The sequence below is a fragment of the Agelaius phoeniceus genome, chromosome 1, assembly GCF_051311805.1.
Source record: "Agelaius phoeniceus isolate bAgePho1 chromosome 1, bAgePho1.hap1, whole genome shotgun sequence".
NCBI classification, from domain to species: domain Eukaryota; kingdom Metazoa; phylum Chordata; class Aves; order Passeriformes; family Icteridae; genus Agelaius; species Agelaius phoeniceus.
This window is the reverse complement of record NC_135265.1, coordinates 16,599,224-16,621,597: the sequence shown is the minus strand read 5'-3', so window position 1 is coordinate 16,621,597 and position 22,374 is coordinate 16,599,224. Positions and strand designations below refer to the sequence as shown.

The 22,374-nt window shown below is 40.6% G+C and overlaps 1 protein-coding gene across 6 annotated transcripts in view; it reads right to left on the bottom strand.

The window, feature by feature from the left end:
- Nucleotides 1-2,045: 2,045 nt before the first annotated feature.
- Nucleotides 2,046-22,374, bottom strand: part of MKX (mohawk homeobox) — a 50,163-nt gene continuing 29,834 nt past the window's right edge. For 3 of the 6 annotated variants that reach the window (XM_077173674.1, XM_054642513.2, XM_077173675.1), the window contains 2 exons: nt 4,760-4,793; nt 2,046-4,646 (listed from right to left, as the gene is read on the bottom strand). In XM_077173674.1, the coding sequence (XP_077029789.1) occupies nt 4,460-4,646; nt 4,760-4,793 (221 nt within the window). In that variant the 3' untranslated portion in view covers nt 2,046-4,459. Of the gene's footprint in view, nt 4,647-4,759; nt 4,816-22,374 lie in introns of all 6 variants that reach the window. The other 3 variants (XM_077173684.1, XM_054642523.2, XM_077173682.1) reach the window with 3 other exon arrangements.

The following is a 22,374-nucleotide window of genomic DNA, read 5'->3' as shown; positions in this document are numbered from 1 at the left end:
TCTGAAGGCAGAAATTCTGCATAAGACTTGTATAGCCCTGGTGGATGTCAATTTATGGAAGCTTTTCTGCAAATTGGAAAGTTGGGTGACTAAACACTCATCATTTACTCTCATCTTCAACCCCACACAGGGGACTCACCAGCAGATAAAGCCATCTCCTGTGGCCCCTAGAAGCCATGTGAGGAATATGGCCCAGGACTTCCACAAGACTGAAAGATACAGAGGCGTGATGGAACCTGAAAGCCTCTGGAAAGCTTCCTGAAGGAGGATCCAAGCTTGGTGGCTGTGGTCCCACTACTTGGCAGTGCCTTAGTAGGCAGGGTGAATTGTGCCCCACTGGCATGCTCCCTGACTGGCCCTGAGGGATTCCTCATGCCAGTGATTCCTCATTCACCACTCATTGTGCTGAATTAGGGAGAGAAGGCAGTTCCCTGGCATTTCAGAGCATCCCCTGGGCAGTCACCAAGGCCTTTCCCTGGTGCAGGGTTCCTTTTGACTAATGCAGAACGATTCCTAAACTGTCTCCTATTCCTGGGAATGACACACAGGGTAAAAAGAAGGACTTTCTGAGCATTAAAAGTACAGCGAATTCCAGAAGCTCATGATTATTTTTATAACCAAAGCTTCTTCCTGTAATAGCAGTTCACATTTGGTGTTGTTGATCTCCACTGATGAATAATTTAGGTAGATAAAAAACATAATTCATCAAAGCCAGGGAATATAATGAAAATCTCTCTGAGTAAAGAAATCATGAAGAAAGGGGTTTAAGCCTGCATAGCATTTCCCATAGCCAAAGCTAAATCCATTCTTCCTTTCACAGTACAGACTTGTTATCAACTTCCTGCCCCACCTTCTCCTTCTAGCTCATAGTACAGTGGCCACTTCACAAACTTGCGTGTGGGTATCCAAGTCTAGCTGCCATCCTTTGCCAAACTCCAAGTTAAAATATAAGGCACCAAGTTATCAAATGTCCTCAAAATGTGTTAACCTGGGACTTGGTCTCAGTCTCCCTGGTGGAATGTGACACCTGGCATATGTATTTATGCATTAGGTCACCAGTGGAGGATATGAGGCTACAAAGTGAGAACTATAGCTCAGTGGCTGCAGCAGTTGTGTGGTGCTAGGAGAGTCTGCAATCCTGAGCCCGAGAAATATTCTAACTACTGAATTGAAAATTAGAGCTCCCCTTACTCAGTGGTTTATAACAGTTTGGAGTGCTCAGCTCTGGCAAATGATGTGACAGAGTAGGTGGGAGCAGATTGAGTTGGTGTCTTCATGTCAGACTCGGGTACAAAGTAGGTGCCAAGTAGCTCAGCATCATTAAGATGTGGGTGTTTTACACATTCCCAACAGCAAAAGTCAGGCTGTACATACTCCCTCAGGAACTCACGTATCAGCTGAATATCCAGATCTCCACTGACATGTTGGGTGGCCAGAGGTGTTGCAGAAGTACATTTTTATCACAAATCGACAGGACATAAGACCTGAAAGTGCTGATTGCCCCCCAAATCTGAGCTATCACCCCTCCCACACAAGTGGAGCAGCTTTGCCAAGGCACAAAAGTTAAGAGATCACTTGCACTGGGCTCTCTACTATGAGCACTGAGCTCCTGGATGGGCTGACTTCTTCTCCACCAAGGTTCCCCAGCCAAACATCCATACAGGGTAATGTAGGCAAATGTAGCCTGTGCGCCCAAAAAACCGTAAATGACCAAAGTTTTTCCCAACAGATGGACCTTCTCCAGGGACTCAGGTCAGTGAGTAGCTATGGCCTCCCCCTGCACTCCTCTCATGTGGAGGATTTATCAGCATCATGCCACACTGTCATTAGTAGTCACTACTCAAACCTTGCTGCAGTCGGGTATGAGCTAAACTACTTCACACAACTATGTACCACGAGGTGTATGGATCAGAATAACTTTTCTGTTTTGTCCTTGCCCATCACGGGCTTGTGTCCCAGTACAGGGAAACCCTGACTATTACAGGAAACCAGAAATGCAAATGCCTAAGGACAGATAAATGAATATTTAATTCAAACCAGCAAGATGTTGTTTGCAGTTATTTATTTTACTAAAATGGTTACATATGTTGAAACAAAGAAGAGCAATAGTAATAATGTTTGTTTTTCCAATATCATAAATAATTACTGAGTTTTCATTAGCTGTTGGCTCAGCACTGATCATGACTTTCGTTATTTAAAAAAGACACACACATAATTCATCAGAATTTGTGTTTTCAGAAAACTCTAAAGCAGCAGTAGAAAAAAAAATAAATTAAAGGAAACAGTAACAAGAAATTAGGCCAAGTATTTCTTAAATTTAAAACCCACTTGATGTGTTTTACAGATTATTCTTGTGCTTTGATCATTGGAAAAGAGAACCATTAACAAGTTGTTTATACAATGGCTTGCCTTCTCCAGTTTTACTTCAGAGGAGTCCCCAAAAGTACCCTTTCTACATGACAAATTTTGTTGTTTATACAGACAAAAACACTGAATATTCCTAACAGAAGAGTTTGTCAAAACCATGAATTTATTGTCACAAAATATTTAATACCAGAATAACTTATAATAGTATGAACAAAAGTGAAGTATTAACTCTCTGCTATTAGTTATAAACTCACATTATTATGCCAAAATCCAGTAAAGTATTAAAAATTAATGTCATGGAATCTTAGACATATAATGATGCAAGTCAGTAAAACATACTTCAACTGTTCATACAGTCACAACATACATTTCTTGCTTGGCACTTTAAGTCAATGCAAATCAGCAATTTAGAAAACAAAGTAAAAATATATATGTACAAAATATTTTCATATCAAATAATTTTCATTGTACACTAAATAAAACCAACAACGTTATGTTACATCAAGAAGTTTCCTAAGAAGTCACACCAAGTCTGATATTTGCAATGTGTCTTGACTATTTTAGTGCAACTCAAACAGCCTCTATTTGCAAGTTAGTTACATCATTAGCATAGTCCTGCTTCCATTGATGTGGGAGTTCTGCCATTAAACTCAGCAGGAGCAGAACTGAAGTCTTGTCTTGTTCATTGATGGCTCACCAGAAAGAGAAGCAAGGAAAGGGATAAGTAGGAAAAAACCTGACAGGATACCCACAGGAAAAAATCCAAATCCTAGCAACAATCAGCTCTTTTCCAGTTTTCTGTAACAGATTCTGTATAAATTGGTTTTGGCTTTGCCACTGTTTATTCAAGCACTGTAAACCTCATTAGACTATTGTTATATGACTTAAAAATAACTTGTACACCTCCAGATAAAATTTTAAAATAAACCTGGTTTTATGACAGTTATTACACTCAATAGCAGTCAATTTTAGAGACATGACATTTAATGCATGGTTTAGTATCTTCTTAAAACCCTCCTGCCTTAAATGCTGAGATTTTTCAATGTTACAGTTCCTTCTGTGATTCTTGTTTGGGCTTTGATCGTTTATATTATAGGCTTTTCTTACTGAAATGTGAAATGTCAATCAACTGTCCTTATTTATGCAGTACATACAAAATAAAAATGTTTGAACCACATTAAAGTAATAAGTTCCACCATGGAAACATTTCTGAATGGCACTAGAGTTTTAGTTTTGTACAAGAAGAAACCAATTTTACTTCTATCAAAACTTCAGTAAGTCACTAGTAAAGCTTTAAAATTATAGAAATTCAACTTGAATTTACAACTAGTCTGACTAAAACCTTCTCAACTAGAAATCTTTAATGAGCAACACAGCATATGTATAAGTTCAAAATAATCTGAACAATTAACTTATTTCCTAAATTTGTGTGTTCTAGAGTATTGCACTTTTCAAAGGAATGGTTTTGGTATTTTAATATACTGAATACAGGTAAGAAACATGCATAACAACCTTATTGTCACTTTGACAAAACATACTGTACAATTTTTATAACACTGTTGATTAAAAAAAAGAGAGTGAGAATGATGTAACAATTTCATTAAGACTCATCAATTTGTACAAGTCAAATAAGCACAACTCTCCAGGGCCTTCAGCAGTAATGTGTTTAGCCCTCGGCTGCTTAAGCCCACTTGGAATAATATACAAAGTTTAAGCATTATGGCATTGTCATTTTGAGGCATACCACTGTTGTACTATGCCCACGTTATAGCTTATTTTTTCAAAGCAAGGCACTTACTGTAATAGCAATGCAAACATCTTATGCGCACTTTGATTAACATAAAATAAGTTAATGTTTTGATAAAAACAGGGTTTTTATAATTTACATGCCTTTTATAGAAGCAGTTGAACATTTCATTTAATACAATGAAAACATCTGAGTCAGAAGGGACCTTAATTTTTTTAACTGACCATTCTGTAAAAAGGGACCTATTTTCCACATTTTCCCCCTGCCTGTGAACCGGATTTTGCTGAAAACAAATCCTGTGAGGGAAATGTCTGTTTGATGTGAAAAAGAAAGAGGACCCATCCCTTAAAACTGCTGAACTAATGGCACTTTAACAGTCTTTACTTCTGATATATGTGATGATTTCTGAATGATGCAGCTGGTGGTTCCCTGCAGTTTGTCCTTCCCCTGGGCAAGGTTCGTTAGGGCCATAGCTGCGTTGATCTCCTTCCAGTACGTCTCATCTTTGCTGGGTCCCCTTCTGTTAGCTGCACTAGATTCAAGCAATAATAAATATTTACACACACATCTTACATAGCTACATGATGTCAGGAAAACTGCAATAGCAACAATAGTTTTGGAAAAACTGTGAAGTCCCTTACTCACCTTTCACACTTATTTGGTCCGTTCTCCAGATTTTCTGAAAACAGGAAAAGAAAAGTCTATTTTATTTTAATAGTTTTAAAAACAAGCATGTTCAGGGAATAGGCATATTGAAACATAACCCAAGATTTATTCCAAATTTGCTACCAGATCTAAAAGAAAATCTTTGCTTTGACACACATAAAGGACAAGCTTCATGCAGGCATCTTCCTGGAGAAAGCTACACTGAAGGTGTAGCTGTTCCTGAAGGTTCAACCACATTTTTCAGGGCAATAGAGGAGCTCTTCAAAACATATTTATGTTTTGAATACCAAGGACATAAGGAATTGCAAAACCTAAAAATAAAAATCAGCTTCATTGCCTTTCAGTGAATGCCTTCTAGTATGCACTAAAAATAGGACTCTCACCATGCACACATGATGTGTGTGGGTTTCAGTGCTCCCCTTGCCCAGGCAGTGCCTCAGTCACAGAGGCAGCTGAGAGGGACACAAGTAACAAGCACACCTGGTCAACAGCCCTCAGAGATGAAACTGCATCACAGGCATAAACTACACTTCCTCATCAAGAGTCATATTTGTTCATTCACTAAGTCCTCACGTCCCAGAGAAGCCAGAAATATTTACAGAAATGTATAAGCTTTATTCAGTGGGTTTGCTATCCTGACACAGAAATACATTATAGAGGAGCAAGAAGCCAATGCCCAACTGCAATTTCTATGGAAAACAGGTCAAACCAAAGAAACAGCAATAGCATGAGCACTAATGGCTACAAGACCCAAAAAGCCTCTAAACACAACATCAATCTCAAAGCAATGTACATCTTTGTGAGGCCAGATTCCCAAATAAAATCAACCTTACAGCTAGATTTCCATCAGGTTATTAGTTAGAAGTTGATCTTGTCTTTAAACAGAGTTTCCAGTGGAATAACCCTTGGTAGCCCTTCCCTTAGGAGCAACCTTGTCCCCCACAGCCAGCAGCCCATTGTCTCCTACAGCCAATAACTCAGCTCAGCTGCACTGCCCAGTACTTGGAGGTGACTGCTGGAGACCACAGTCCCACTAAAGAACCACAGGGAGACCAGCTGCAATTTCAGAGATCAGCTGTTTGCCTGTTTGATCCAGCAGGCCTTCATCCTTTTAAAAAACAGCTTTATAAATAAATGTTCCCAGGTGACCAAGATTTAAGCTTTGGTCCAAAAGCACATAGCTTAAATCAGTATCTCTTAATATTTCCTAGAACAATGCTTGAATAGGATTCAAGAAGGGGAAGTCCAGCCTAAGCAGAGAAAGGAACGAAGGAGAAAAGAAACATTTGATCCATAAAGAGATACTGGATGACACAAAAAGTCTCATTTTTTCACACTGTACTTGGCTATGAAGAATTCTTCAGCCCTGCTTCATTGTTTTTTCTAATTAGAGACAATTTTCAAGATGATATTTGGGACTGAACAGATCAGTAGGTATAGAAATGGAAATGGCAAGTAATAGAGAACATCATGGGCAGAGCAAACCTGGATATAAATACACCTCTCTCAAGCATCTGTCCGTTTCTTTTGCTGTTGGAAAATATTTCCTATGAACAAAAAAATTGCTTATACAAACTTCTGTGGGAAGTAGGTGTGAATGGTGACACACATTCCAATTCCAGCGTTTATTTGAAGGAGTATTCGCAAATATTTTTTACTGGTGTTTAGCCAGCTCTCAAAGAAAGCATGTTGCCCATGATATATAAAAGCAGTAGCAATACTAAAAAATAAAATCCAGGGGGAAAGAGCTGCCCATTCTTTAACTTTGCTGGAGATTTTTCCTGAATCACATATATTTTCTTATTCTGTTCAGATTTTATGTTTTTTTCAAATAAATAATTTATGTCAAAGAAACTCAAAGCTAGGTTAAAATAAAACCATCACTGATAATTTGCAAAACTCTGGTTAATAACTGCTCTTAAAGCATGTTAGTACAATGAAGTCTGAAAATCCATAATTTCAAAGAACAAGCCTTCTTTTTCTTGCCAAAAATCCTTTTCTGCTATACCAAACTTCTGACAGCATATGCCAGTTTGCACTACCACAGCATCCAAGCAGCTCCCTTGTGTCTGAACAGCCTTTAGCAAAGGAAATAAGTATTACCTTTTTTTTTTGGTTGGGGATAACCTCAGTGAGAGAGACAAAGACCTTTCCTTACGCTCTCCTTGACATCTTGCCAGTCAAACCAACTTGATGTGACTCAAAGCGAAAGTGGGGTTCACTTCACATGCCATGAATGTGAAGTGAACCCCACATAAATTTATGTGACCCTAAGTCACATAAATTGGTATCCTTTTTTGTCTGGACTCCATTCATAAAGAACAGAGATGTTCCCCAACGAGTGGATTCAGCCATTCTATTCAACACTGCAGCCCAATATCCCTGCATGCTGCTGCAAAGCCAAATCCCCGAGTCCTGTTCTGTGGCCCCTTCCTCACACTTTGTCCTTTGGACAGCATTATCATCCATGTGGATATGCTGAGAGCTGGATGGGGGAGGACCATATCTCTCCTTTGGCTATTCAGTATATCAATGATTCATATCTATTTTTATATAGAGACATTAGACACTGCTAGTATAACTACAGCCTTAATGGCTTAGCTCAGCCTGGAAGAAATGCAGGCTGGTCATGTCTGGCTCCTCAGTCCCCAGAGAAAGAACATAGATGACAAAATGTTATCAATCATATTAAAAAACTGCAAAATGGTGAGTCTTACCAATATTTTGCTTTTTCTTCATCTTTTGTAATCTATCTGCTCTGCCTCCAACTACTAATTAAAGATTTTTATAATTGAAGCTTTTAATATTCGAGGTACCTTCACAAGAATCGCAACGTATATTTCAACTGTAAAAGCAACATTTTGGTGAGATTGCTCCATGAAAATAATCAAAGAACTGCACTCTCAAAATGGAAAATGTTCATTTGCTTGACCATCACACACCACATCCCTAGATTTAATCTCTGAGGCAATTAGGAAATGGCACTGGGGCTGGGTAGCCTCTCTGGAAATGGTGATGAAAGGAATGGGAAAACAATGGAGCATCCTGAACCTCACCAAGTAGCCTCAGCTGAGGACTCACCCCAGAGCAAGTGCTAATGGGCACTCCACTCACGACCCTCTCTCTACAATGTGAGAAGCAGCACTTTACCAGCCTTGAGGTGCCAAAGGTGACCAGAGCTGTTCTCTCCTTTGGTTACCTTTGACCTCATACACCTTCGCTGGCAGAACCTCTGGTCTCTTCCTAAAGAGTGGGGCTCTCCCAATAGTCAGATCAAGGCAAGCTGTCACACAAATCTAAACCCCCACAGACTGGTCAACCTTAGATCAGTGTGTCAAGTGACTCCTGGAAAAGCCAGCACTGATGAATTATTGTATTCCACACCATTCCCAAGATTCATTTAATTAAAAAATTATTAAGGTTAAAAAATTATGTTTACCCTACTACACACAGACATAAATACATTTTAACAGCATACAACTGGCCAGCACAAATAATTTTCCTAAACAAACAACAGTAGTGCTCAATAGCATATTTAGTAATTGAAATCAGAAGAAGCTGCTGCTGAAGGTGGTTTGTAGCATCTCAGAAAAGATTATGCTTCTTGTCAAAGGATGTTGGTAGGCTTTCAACATATATTGAGATTCTATAATAAATCTATTTAATATTAAACCTTAGAAATACCTTTTTGCTACAGGTTTGGAAATCACTTAAAATAGTGATCATTTACTCTGTAGCCAGAAAGTTTTAAACACTGTGAAAATAGAAATTTAATCATTTAAAATTAGGGGTTGTCATTTATACCTCACTTTCTGGTGCTTCATTCTGTAAGGATCCAGAGAATTGCTTTGGCCTGGCCAAGAATGTCTCATTCTGCTCTCAACATCCACCCAAAGAAACCAGCAAGGCAGGATATTTGTTCCCTCTTGTTTATAATAGGAAGTCACTATAAATCACCTACCAAAGGAATTCTGTATACCTTTCCATTAGTATGAGTTTTCAGTATACAGTTTACTGTAGGGCATAGTGCCAAGAGTGTAGACACCAGACAATACCAGCTTTGTGATACAGCATGGTATTTTTCAGGACTCACATAATTATTAATAATATACATGGCATCTTTTTTTTCACCATAAAATTTCTTCATAAATATTAACTCACTGATCCTGACAACTCTCTTGCAAGGTAGCCTGCTGTCCCATTTTAGCAGAGATGTAAATGAGGCTCAGAAGTACAAAGTCAAAATACTGCCTAGGCAATATTTTGACTATTTCAAAAGCATTTAAGAACAGAATTTTCCAGGATTCCTCTTATATTTAAAATGTTTTCCTTTGCTCTTCTGCTATCAGAAAGGACTAGCCAAAGAAAATGAAGCCCAGGTTTCTTGCAGGCAAACCAACCTTAAACTGCACAAGAGCATTACACACCTCCAATTTACTATGCACAAAGGCTCTCTGGTGACACAGAGCTTGCAGCACATTCAAACATTTCAGAACAACTCAGACCCTTACTGTTCACTGCATCCAGACTAATATTTTTTTTAATATATTTGAACAACTTCAGGGGTGTGCTAAATAATGTTAATTGCAGTTAGATTTTATCATTTGGATTTGGGAATTCTAAACTAAGCACTGCATGTGTGCAGTGATGAAGTACACCCTAAGGCCCTGCAGGGAACAGGGAAGGCAGGACTGAGCCCTTAGGCAGCACCAAGCAGCCTCACATTGCTCCCCCACTCACCCTGCTTCCAGCTGAGCCACAACAACTGGCTCAAGCCCTGCTTTGTGTTATCAGGTAACATTGACAAAGCAAAGATGGCTTGAAACCAACAGGGGAAAGAATGTGTGAATGAGGGAATAAGACAGAGATGGAAGGGTACAGAACATTATGTAGTGGGGAAAAAATGGACATAGAAGTCAAGGCACAGTAGGTCAGTCTCACATGACCGTCGTATTTTTTGAAGCTACTTAAACATGTACAGATTCCTGGTGAATTACACATCTTCTAGCTTAAAATAGAGGGGGGAAAAAAAGAACTGCTGGCCTCAACTGGTGAGCACTATAAAACATTTGTTGGTTCAATAAAAGGTCCTGTATAACTTATCTTCATTTTAAAATTGGCAACATTATTCAGTTGTTTCTCTCACTACCTCTCCAGAACTTTCTTTTGTTGGTTTTGGAGACTCTGGCTTAACATGTGTTGACCAGCATTTTCAAAACAAGCAAGTAGAGGAAAAAGAAGGAGAAACGGGAAATAAACTGGGACAGCTGAAGGAAAAATGAACATTACATGTGTGAGTAAATTAGTGGGGAGATGAAGTATTTCTGTAGGTCACATACTCATACCCACCTTGATCCCAGTATTTTCCAAACCACAATTTCAGGGCGCATAACACTTTCAGATCTCTGTTTCCCCAAGAACAAAGTTGGGTTAATTTGAGTTAATACTCCTGTGCTCTTCGGCATTGACACAACTCCTTTACCTCTGAAGGATCCCAAAGTAAACTGTGAACCACACAACACCACTAATATTCACCCACATCTAGGGAGGGAACGTGGCTTAGCCCAGGCTGCTCAGCAATGCAAGGGAGGGGAAACTGCAGCCCAAAGCAGCAGGCCAGGGCTCTTATAAAAATGTCATTTAATCTTGGTGCAAAAACTACAGCATGTTTTGAAAAACAAGGAAACCTCAGCTTCTCTAGCTAGAATTGGAGGAAGAAGGAACTGGCCATCCCATATTTACACTTGCAGCCTCCCATTTTGAGCCTAATGTAAACAGACAAAAGAGCCTGTAAACATGGATAACTGCTCAGCCAGAGACCCACACTACCACAGGCTTTCCACACACAGACAGGGCTCATCCCAGCCAGCACTGAAACTCCTAAAACCCTTTTCCTTTTGCACCATCCTCCCAGTTTCCTCAGGGACAGTAGACCTATTAAGGATGAATTATGAAGAAGTGCAGACAGGAGAGCTCATGCTGGAAGAGACTCCAAACCGCAGTCTCTCCTACAGAAATATTCCCTAAACACGCCCTGGCAGCTGATCTCCTGCAGACCCCAGGCCACCTCCACATGGGACCCCTTCAGTGTTGTCCCTTGTGAGTCCCCTCCTGCCCCAAAGCAGGTCCTGGGCTGGGAGGGTCTGTGTGAAACCATCTGGTTGGGTCTGGCAGCGCTCATGCAGCAGAACCTCTAGGTGGAGGAATGAAAGTCCCTGCTGGAGTTTCAGGTGACCTATGGCTGCAGACACAGCATGGCAGCATGACCTTGGAGAGGGCAGGATACCAATCACAGCTGGTCCCATCTCAGGGGTGTACTGGATTTCTACTGACAAAGATTTATTGCCATGTCCTTTAGCTGGGTGGGAGGAGGAAAGCTGTCAGAAACCTGCACGAATGAGCTCTGGGCCCAGGCTCTAGAGAAAGCTCCTTTTCAGCAAAGCTTTATTTTACCACTGCTCTCTTTCTTCCAGGAGGAGGTTACAGAGCAGCTTGTAATGAAGTCACCGCCACAACCCTGTTACCTCACTCCTTTGGCTTCCCAGGGACACCAAGTATAACAACTGACCTGTCATCAGCTGTTACGTCCTTTCAGATGAACAAACTGCATAATGACAATTTATGTCCACAGTAACCACTAGAGTGAATATTTTTCCCTGCTCAACCAGTGGGTTTTTTCTGAGGAACAGCTATAGCCCTGGTCTGACATCTTCTATTAAGATCTGTATGGTGGGTCTTGCCAATGTTAGAAACATCCCTTTTCCATTGTGCCCTAGACTAAATCTTTCCTGCGAAAATACTTCCTTGCAATTTGTTTCTTGCATCAAACTTCACATATAAGCTTTAACTGTGAAGGATTGTTAACAATCAAGTTTTTTTGCTGAGTATCTGAGCATCCAAAGACTTTTTTACATTGTGCAGGCAGCCTGGAGCCTGCTGCAGCGGGAGTAGGCATCTAATTACATTTCAATACATGTGATTTTTATAAAATGAGTGTACATGCCCACAGAGACTGTGATAGGTGTATTTTATAAATAATAAAAGAGAACTGAGTTTGCAAGTCTATATTAATATTTGCATTAATAAGTGCACTGAAAGCCCCACATAATAGTAGGCTTGGTGCAAATGGTCTTAGAGTCTTGAATTATGCACATGAATGTAAGAATTTATGAGTTAGCAAAATAGATAAAAAACTGGTGTAAATCACTTCATTGTTCAGGCTGTCACAGCTGACTCCAGATTTCCCCTGACCAGTGACAATGTGTTCTCCTTGGTGAGATTCAGGGCACTGTGGGAGTCTTGTTTTCTCAGCCAGACCTTAGCAGAGCCTATAATGGGAGCTGGGGCTGTGAGCGTTGAGGTGAGCTGTTAACAAACTGATGGTTATACGGTTTTTTTTTCTTTACAAATTTGCTGCAAAGCTGACTGAAATACATTTTTTTCTCATTGAGTTGGCATGTTCCTCATTGAGTCGTGCAATGTTGTCAGATTCCTTGGTGATAGTCTCCCACATGCATTTCACAATGCATAAAGGAACATCTGACCTAGGCTTCTTGTGTGTGTGTGTTATCTGGGAAGGGATTCACAACACGTGCTCTGCTGACTCATCAGGTGAAGTGGTTTGCCCTTCTGTTGCAAACCATTAGGGGTTAACATTGAAAACCACATTAGGCAGCAGGTAAGGGGGAGGGTGAAATAAAGAAAAGAGGAAAAAGGAGAAGAGGAAGAGAAAAAAGAAATAACGGAAAGACTAGATGTTACAAAAAAAAAAAAAAAAAAGAAAATGACAAAATGGCAAATGAAGATTCACCAGGAAAAATAGGAGTAAGGAATATAAAGGGAGAAAATATACCACTATATAAACTTTCTTTATTTTTAATACAAAAATATCCTTCTCCCACCCAAGAAAGTTGCTGTTGTGCAGGCAGGCACGTTCAGTCTTTCATTCTGGATCTAAAGATTTTAATTGGGAGCTCTTAAAGACTAAAATAAGGCTTTAAAAATAAAAAGCTAAAGTCAAATGCAGCCAGGGTAAGCACTATTACACTCCAGCACGATTGTTTTTCATTAAAAAAGCAGGGTGAAAGGGAGGGTTTCAAAGCCATATTTCAACCCTAGGCTGACACGACAGCAGTAAAATCTGATTTTGTTATGCTAGTTGGCTGTGGGTTTGGGAGCAGACCCTATATATGCAGTGTAATGTTATGATATGAATGCATGCACACAGGATATTTTCAGAAGCTTCTTGCAGAATTTAGAGAAACGTGCCACCCATTCCTGCAGCCCTGCTTGCAGGAGCCAGCTCCTCTCCTGCTCCTGGGAGCCAAGCATATGCCGTACAAAGACAATTTAAATTACAAGGTGCTGTATTTTCAGGCAAGTGGAGGAACTTCTCAGTGAATGTCAGAACTGATTTCCATGGTCTGTTTAGCCAGGTGCATGGAGTAAAGAATCTGAGAGACAAAATTCAGTTTCTTTCACTCACCTGTAAGATAAAGAAATTACAAATATGGTCTCTTTAAACACAGCTTCTTCCACGCAATGCATGGGGTACTGAAATGTGCACAATACTTACCACAGAATCATGGAATATCCTGAGCTGGACCCACAAGGATCATTGAGGTCCAGCCCCTGGCCCTGCACAGGACAGCTCCAAGAATTGCACCATGAGCCTGAGAGCTCTGGAACTTCAGCAGGCTGGGTGCTGTGACTGCTTCCCTGGAGAGCCTGTTCCAGTGCCCAGCCACCCTCTGGGTGAAGAACATTTTCCTAATATCCACATAAACTACCACTGACACGTGTGCAAATACTAAACCCCAGACACCTCAGTAGTGTCCCAAACCTACTGTGCTGTGAGATCATAAGCTTACAAATTAAGGAGCTTGTAAGAAAAGTGCATCAGCAGGGCTCCAGCAATCAAACAGCTATAAAAATGACTGTAAGCTGCAAGAGAGGCTCACGGTAACCCAGACAACTGTTGCACAACAGATCCTGTAAATCCAGGGATTACGTGTGAAATTTAAGATTGTTTATATCTCCAAGGAGATATAGATATTTTCATATACCTACCTGTATCTGCTTCTACATTATGTTTGCATAGAAATGGGAATGGCTAAGCATTCTGCCCTCACACTAAGCATACTGTGAGATACAGCAGCACAATCACACACGGTATTTTCTGTGTCACCACTTCCTGCAGGCACATGACAGAGCTGTGCCAGGGCTGAACCTGCAGCAGTCGGTGACACCTTTCCCTGCACAACCTCGGTGCCATGACACAGCAGCTCCAAGGCTGTTGCAGGAAGAGGACACAAGAAGAGAGAAGACAGATGAACTTAACACATTGAGTACATCATGTCAGGGACTGACAGTCTCTGCTTGTGCTACAGGTTTATGTGGGGCTCAATAAGTCATTCTAACTTTTTCACAGGTGCTACAGTACATTCCCTGGTCGTTAGACTCTGACTTGAGGGCTTGGGCTATCAACTTCAGCATGGCTGAGTACTCACAGGTGCAAATGAGGTGAACAAGATGTTGTTTTGCATGCATAAAAAACTATTAAACCATGAGCATCCTCAAGGTCTTACACAGCTAAAATTACTTTAAATTGTAATTGTTTGGTGCCTTACTTCTCCGTTTGTGAAATCCAATAGATGCCTTATGAAAACACCTTTATTAAACTTTGAAAAGGGCCAGATAAAATGTATCAAGTGGCACTGAACAGCACATCATGAAATCATCCTGTCCTCAGAGGGGCTCAGCTACATTCATGCTGTGGCTTTGGTGGTACAGAACCAGCAGTGAGCAGCCAATGAGGATATAAGATAGGTTTTGAGGCATCTTTCAAACTAGGCCAGGTCATGTATGTCAGAAAGGTATCTCTTTCCTCATCTAGCTTGAAATGTGATGGGAACCCCTTTATTCAGCATCCCAAGGAATATCAGCAACATACACGGAAAGCTGAAGTCACACACCTCCCTGACCATATACAGAATAATCAGCAGAAGGAAAGTGCTGAGTGAGCTGCAGGGGAAGGAGCTGCCTGTGGATTATTCTCACCTCCAGCTGGACAAAAGTGATTTTAGTGTTTGACAGCATTGTTTTTGAGTCAGCTCTTCAGTTTCCTTTCCTCTGCTTTCCCTTGTGATGCCATTGCAGTCTTCATGCTCCTGCTCACCACAACTTGCACTGTTATTATTTCCATTACAGGATTTCTTCCCAAACCTAAGTATTCTCAGGCACCTTTTAAACAGGCCCTCAGAGATTCTAGTAAATTGGGAGGCCTATCAAGAAGGGCTGTGTTTTCAGTTTTCCTATTCACTGAGTGAGCGAGAGCCAGTGCACTAAAAGGCAGAAGGCTCTTGGAGCAGAGCATCATGCCCAGAGTTATTCAGGAAGATGTGCCTATTTGCCAAGAGCTTTTGAAGAAGCAGAAACACCTCCTTCTGTACTCTAAACATCATCTCATGTTTAAAATAGTTTGAGTCCTAATGCAGTGCAATTCCAGTAACCCTGCAGAAGAATCACACTAAGAAGAGCTCAAAGCCTCTCTGGGCTATCATGGAGATTGGTGCAGTGGAATAAATCAGCCACACTGGTTTTGAATTCTCAAGGAGTAGCTAAACTTTAACACTGCAGATGCTCACTAATTGGAAGTTTTCAGTCCCTTTCACAGCAGAGCCTTTGCCCAAGACACATGAGGTTCCTGCACTCTGAAGGAGCACATGTGGGAGGTCCTGAAACAGTAGTAGGCCAGTACTTAACATTGCAGAGGCCTTGGATGTGAACAGCTTTGTGGAAGAAGATGAAATTGCTTCTCTGGCAATATGTATGAAACCGTCTGTGATAACAGGAATGAGAGTGAGGATGACTGAACAAATATTTGCACTGAATGCCTTGTCAGGACAGGGGAATTGCTGCTGATATGATCTTCACTTTCAATGTTACTGCTTCTGACAGTCTTACAGATCTTGCAGATGTTTATTGGCCACTAAATCATTCTTCAAGAATGTTGGCTCTGTTCCCAAACCTGAAGAGCCTGAATGTGAAGGGGTTTGTTATTCAACACACACTGCTGCTTTTGGAGACAGTGATTTTCAAGAAACCAGCAGGGAAGCACCATCACCGATAACAGGACAGGGGCTGGGCTCAGATTTCCTGCACCCCGGGCCTCAGGCTGAGTAAATGAGCAGCAGTAGCAGGCTCGGAGCATCCATCCACGTGGCAGAGAGCAGCGAGCCGTGACAGCAGCGCGATAATGGACCTACATGGCAGCAACACTGCAGAGAGACAGGGCTTACAGCTCACCCCGACCAGAGATGCCGCCTGCTCCTCCTGGTACAGCACAACTGCCCGGCTTCCAGAGCCTCCGTGGCGCTGCAGAGAGCAGCTCTGCTCTGCTCCCCTCCTGCAGGACACGCTGCATAACAACGAGGTGCATTCACAGCCTTTGCCATTCAGCTCAGGAGGAACCGCTCGCAATTGCTGAGCTGGGGAGGACCCCAAGCCGCGGTATTTCACGGCAAACAGATCTGCTTTCAAACAGAGAGCTTTTGAACTAGGGGCAATGTCCTCAGGCTGCTTCTCTGAGCGAAGAAGATGATTTTCTGAAATCATTGCAAACAGTTCTCACCTGAAAAACCTACACTAGCCACTGTACCTAAATAGACACTGGACTAAAATAGTACTACTAATAATTGTGACAGTAATAATACATATCTTTTAAATAATGACTGATAAAAAGCAATCCATTCCCTTCATACTATAAAATAATTTTGTACTAAATTTATTAATAAAATTTCATAATACGATTATGAGTGATTGATGCACAGTGTATTATTACCACAGGAAAAATATACTATCCATAGGTATTGAACATACTTCTCCCAAAAAGGTACCAACACATCGACCAGTGAATGGGATCTAAAAGCAGTTAAAGCCAATAGCTTCCTCCAAACCTGAACTGCTGGCTGTCAGCTTGCAAGATAAAAGACAATGCTATCTAAAGTAGCTCTTGTAACATTTTTCCTCAAAATAGGGTGAATACTGTTTAAAAATATCAGGTTGGTGCAGATATAAGGTGCTTCAAAAATACGTAAGACATTTGCAGAAGGTGATAATGTCATATTTCCTATGTATTTGTTTTATATTAGCTCATATGAGACTTCTGCCAGGGAATTCTCTCCTACAACAGTTTGCCATAGCAGACTTAAAACACACATACATATTTATGGTAAAGCCATATGGTATTTATGGTTAAATCAACTGACATACTTCAAAATTATAAATTTTGCTTAATTTGGAAGCTCTATAAATCAAAACCAGCTCAGAAGCTTTATTAGCATTAAAAATAATTGGTCTTTCTTCATGTTACCATAAATAAAAACCAAAAAAACCAAAAAAACCCCAAAACCTCTTCACCCAACAAGATTTGCAATGGGAAACTGAGCTACAGGCATGTGAATAAAAATTTAGAAAATACCAGCATTCACAGAACACAATTCCTTACACAGATGCAGTTGAAAATCACTGTGAACATTTTCTTCAAGGACCAATTAAATTAACTTTATCTCAGAGTAATTCACACTTATGGAATTTTTTTATGTGTCTTCCCTGATCTACTTAGATGTTCTCCTAAGGGTAAGTAGCATCTGCAACAATTATATATTTGTACAGATAGCCTTGCATTCTCATCTGCCTTTTAAGAATTAAGATCCTGAATTTCTACTTCTATAAAGAAAACAAAGAGACATGAAGCCATGGCTCCAGACATAAAAAACATTTATATTTTTTAGGAAATAACTGTGGTAAGAGAAAGTGAGATCCTTTGATCCCTCCAACACAGTTCAACCCTTGGCTTTGAGCTTTTGAACAGAGGATAAGAGGAGGACTCAGCAGCCATGCAAACCAGGCAGCTACAACACAAAATCTTTAAGCCCTGTGAACTGTTTCATGTTTTTTAATTAACTTGCTGCTATTATTAGTAGTACTTCTGTTTCCACTTTTATAACAAGAAAGGCTTTTTCTTTAATTTGCAAGAACTTTTTATTTTTGCCCGTGAGCCAAAGCTTTCCCATAGAACAATTGCCTATACATCACAGTCTGTGAAGTTTATGGGGCTCTGCAAAGGGCCTGCAAAGCAGACAGAGCAAAGATCCCATGTGTAGACAGTGCCTGAATTCCTGCCCACTGTCCTTCTCCAACAAAGGACAAACAGACTTTGCACCACCAGCAAATGCTCTATTTGATAGTATGGATTCAACAGGATGTACAAAATCCAGCCTAGCTGGGTGGCCAGCATGTTACTTCAGACCAACAAACTAGAGAGGTGTTGGCAAAACCAGCCTGTCCAGTGGCACTGGCAGTGGCTCACCCAGCTCTTGGGCAGGTCTTGGCTAGTGCTGGCAGACACCATCATCCCCAAATGTGACTCCAGGTTCAGCAAATCTTTTAAAAAATTCTCTCTGGACAGCACTTCCCAGCAACTGCTGTCTCAGGTAGTGCTGGGATCTCTCACTGGTCAGAGTGACCCCGAGAAGAGTTTGAAAGTCTCTTTTCCCAGCCCGGTGCTCGAAGAAGGAGTCAGGGCTCTTCATTTCTCGGTCTCAAGGTTGTTTATTGTATCTTATCTATAAAATATTTTCTCCTGCCCTGCCAAGGTCCATCCAGCAGGACAGTTCCAGGCACTCTGCCTGCCCCCGGGGTGGTGTTATGTCTTTATACCAAAAACTACCTGTACAATGTTTACAATTACTTTCCAGTACCTATCACCTGTGTTAGACAGTGAGCTTCTACTCTAAACCAATGTAAAGGTGCCAACATCACAGCAGAAGATGGAGGCCAAGAAGAAGAAGGAGAAAGGCTGGACACACCCAGATTCCTCCATCTTGCCTCCTGAACCCCCATTCTAAAAACCCCAAAATTTTCTTTTTCACCCCGTGATAATTTCACTATTATTCTGCCTAAACTGTTGTGGCTTGCTGATATTCATATAAGGTTGGTAATTTGCTCCACGGGTTCATAAATCAAACCCACAGGTGTTTTGGGCTCTGTGCCAGGGCTTCTGAGCCCCCTGGCAGAGGTCTTGGCCGTCTTGGATATCCAGAGGGATGTTCTGGGTTCCCACAAGGTAGGAGCATCCTGAGAGCTGCTCAAAGCAACCTGAGGGCTGCTGACCACCCACAGCCCCATCTGCAGACACCCACCCCTCCTCTCACACCTCCAACACAGCTGGCTGCCTCAGGCTGTTATAACACAAAGTGAGTTCTGCCTGAATGCTCCTAAGCTTTGCAATTAGTGCTTGCCTTGCACCCTTCAAACACCCAGAGGCCCACTTTGAGGCTTAGATGACACCTGCCCTATTCCTTTATTTTTGTTTTTTTAAGACTCATTAGCCTTTGTGGTGAAGCAGAGATTCCAGAATACAAACTAGGACACTGACACTGAGAGTATCCACACCCTTAGACCCCAAGGAGAAGCTGCCCAGAAAAAACAACAAAGTGTGTAAAAACCTGGCATCAAGGACTTTTCCATATTATTTTGGTTAACATTAAGATGCCACATTGCTCAGATAGACCTGGAAGCAACACCCTCTGCTTTATTTGTGAAATCTGCATTTCAGTAGAGAGAACAAAATACAGGAATGTTCAGCCATACCCAGTGATTGCAATTCTCAATCAAAATTGCTTCTCAATTCTGTTGACATCTTTTCTGTCACATCTGACTTTTTCCACTTCCTCCCCATTTCCAACTGGATCCTCATTTTTCTTTCTCTGCTAGGATAGGGGAAGAGAAAACTGAAGAAAGAAGAGTTCTTTCAAAAAGCATCCAAGACTACCTGTTGGGATGGCACTTGGCTTGCAAAGCCACACTGCAGCAACCATCAAATACGAGGAGCAGTGCATGTGTAGCTGCTGGCATTAAACTCTTGTTCTGTAAGAATTGGGTAGAAATTGATAATTGCTGCCTGCCAAAGAGGCAGATTGGGAAGAATGACTTGTGAATATGAAGCACAAAGACATTGTGAAAGTTTCCCCTGGCCACAACTCTGTGCACATGTCCTACTCCTGAGTTTGGTATGTAAGCTGGTTTCTATACAGCATCTAAAATGGAAAAAAAAATCCCTTTGAAAGAAGCGCCTTGAAACACAGATATTGGCAATGGATGACACTCACTTGCTGTAATTACTGAAAGACAAATTTTTGATCAGGACTCCTATTTGAATTCTCTCCAAAGCCTCTCTGAGCTCCAAATGCTGTGACCTTTAAAATCAAGGGAGCAAAATGTTCTTTGTTTTAATGATTGGTACTGTAAAAGCAGAAAATCCACGTTAAAACAAAGATTGAAATTGTACTGTTTGGCAATAAAATCAGACTTGTTTCTTTTTGGGTATCAGAGAAAAACAGGGTCTGTACAAAAAAATTTAGAAGGATACTAAGCTTCAGAAAAATAGGCAAAAGTTATAAATAGGAGTTTTATGTTTTCAAGGATGATGAAAACAGTATCTAAATATGTAGTGGCATAAAATCTACTGCCTGAATTCTACATTTACTTGTACGGAACAGAAAAAAAAGCATTTATGTTTCAAGCGAACAATAGAAAATTTTCTCTGATTATATGATGACGTTTCAGATGAGTTTACAGCTCTAACTGTTGTTCTTGTTCTCATAGATACATGCAAGAAACACTTCTGTACAAAACATCCCTACTTTCCAAGCAGCAGAAAGGATGCCCTCCTTTGGACAATCATACCCTTTTCATTTATTTGGACAAAAATATTAAAATTAAACAGAACAAATTTGCAGTCAACACTTGTTAATTTGAAACACTAAAAATTCTCCCATATTGAAAGCAGATTGCTCTGAAAAAACATTCATTTTCAAGGTCATAACAGTGCTGGCAGAACTCAAAAAATTGTAGTCCAACTTGCTTGTGTTCAGCTGTGTTTACTTAGTCTCAATTTGACAAAAGTCTGCCTCTGATTATACATAGCAGTCATCTGCCCACAGATAAATAGATATTACACAAACACTTGGAGGGAATGACATTTGGCTACCATTATTTTTGGAATAATTTACCCTGCATCCTGAACTTAAAACACCAAAATGATTCATAATGGTTTCTGGACCCAAGTATTTCCATTTAATAAAAAAAAAATTACCTCTATGACCTTTGTGGACTTTATATTGTACATGTTGCTGGATAATAAAAAATAAAAATAAAAAAAAATTTTAAAAAGGCAATTTATTGTTAAATATTCTGGTTTCTTGGGAAAGGTGCATTTACCCAGAATTCAGACCCAAGTCAGTGGCAAGCCTGGTGTGCTCACTGCCTCAGCTCAGAGCCAGCAGGTGCAGTGCAAAGAGCTCAGGGTGCTGCTGGGGAGGGGGCTCTAACTCAGCTCTGCAGGACATCCCACCCCTCTACAAGACATCAGCACCTGCCAGCCCAGGGGCCTTGCTCAGCTCCCTGCTGAACACGCACCTGCAGCGGGAGCCCACCAGAGCAGAAACCACAACAGCACTGCCTGAGATAGAAAGGTGTTTTCTATTTCAAGTGCTCCCACCTCAAATGTAAACTTAATAGTTCTCTGCCTATTATTTGTAGGAGGGAAAATTAATACATATTGGATGCCAAAGTGAAATTTTGTGTTATCTGAGGGAAATAGTTTTTCCGTGACATCTATGGAATATCTTATATTTTAAAGGAGACCTGTAGTATTTCTCTGATGTGGATAGAAATTTTGTCTATTTAAAGATACTACTCGGTCTAGGGTATTTTGTGTTATAAATTATCCATGAATAAGGCAAAATCTTATGAATAAATTATAGTCCCTACTCTCATTCCTTCCCTGATGCCTCTTCCTAATTCTCTCCCTTCAAGTATGCCCTGTCAGTTCCCCAGCCTCAACTACCCCAAACCATATTTCCACATCACACACTAGAAATATTGAGGGCACTTCAAAGTCCATGAGCTATACTGTTACTGCTGCACATTTAAAGTGGAAAATGGTTCCAGAGTGTGCTGATAGATGGAAGAATAAAGCCTAGACCCAACAGAGTCAGATTAGTTTCTGTAAAGTTAGCATGATTTCAAAAGTATCTCTTCAATTAGAACACCAAAATTAAGAAAGTCCCTGATGCAATAGGAACCATATTTGTTTGATATACCCAGCTTCTCTAACATAACATCTAAATACTCAGTTTAAAGAAAATTAAGAGGCTTGTTTACAAAGAACTAGTTTATGTGTTTACAAGACTAAGCTGAATATTTTTAGATGGAACAATTACATACAAGTAATTTCCCCTCATTTTCCCTTGTTTCATGAAGGAATACTACTGTGAAGAAGGAATGTTTTTTTCAATGTGGACAGCTGGAGGTACAGAAAACAGATTTCAGTCACATGGAACAAATGCAGCAAATTCCTTTTTTACAGGGTGTTTCCTTACAGAGATTAAGCATTAGTGTTCATTGCACTCATTCAGAAGTGTGCTAATGACTGTGACCCAAAGAAGAGTTAATTCAGATGGAATCCAGGAAAATGAGGCAACACACAAACCTCATCAGCAGTCCAATCACATGACAAAATGCGAGGC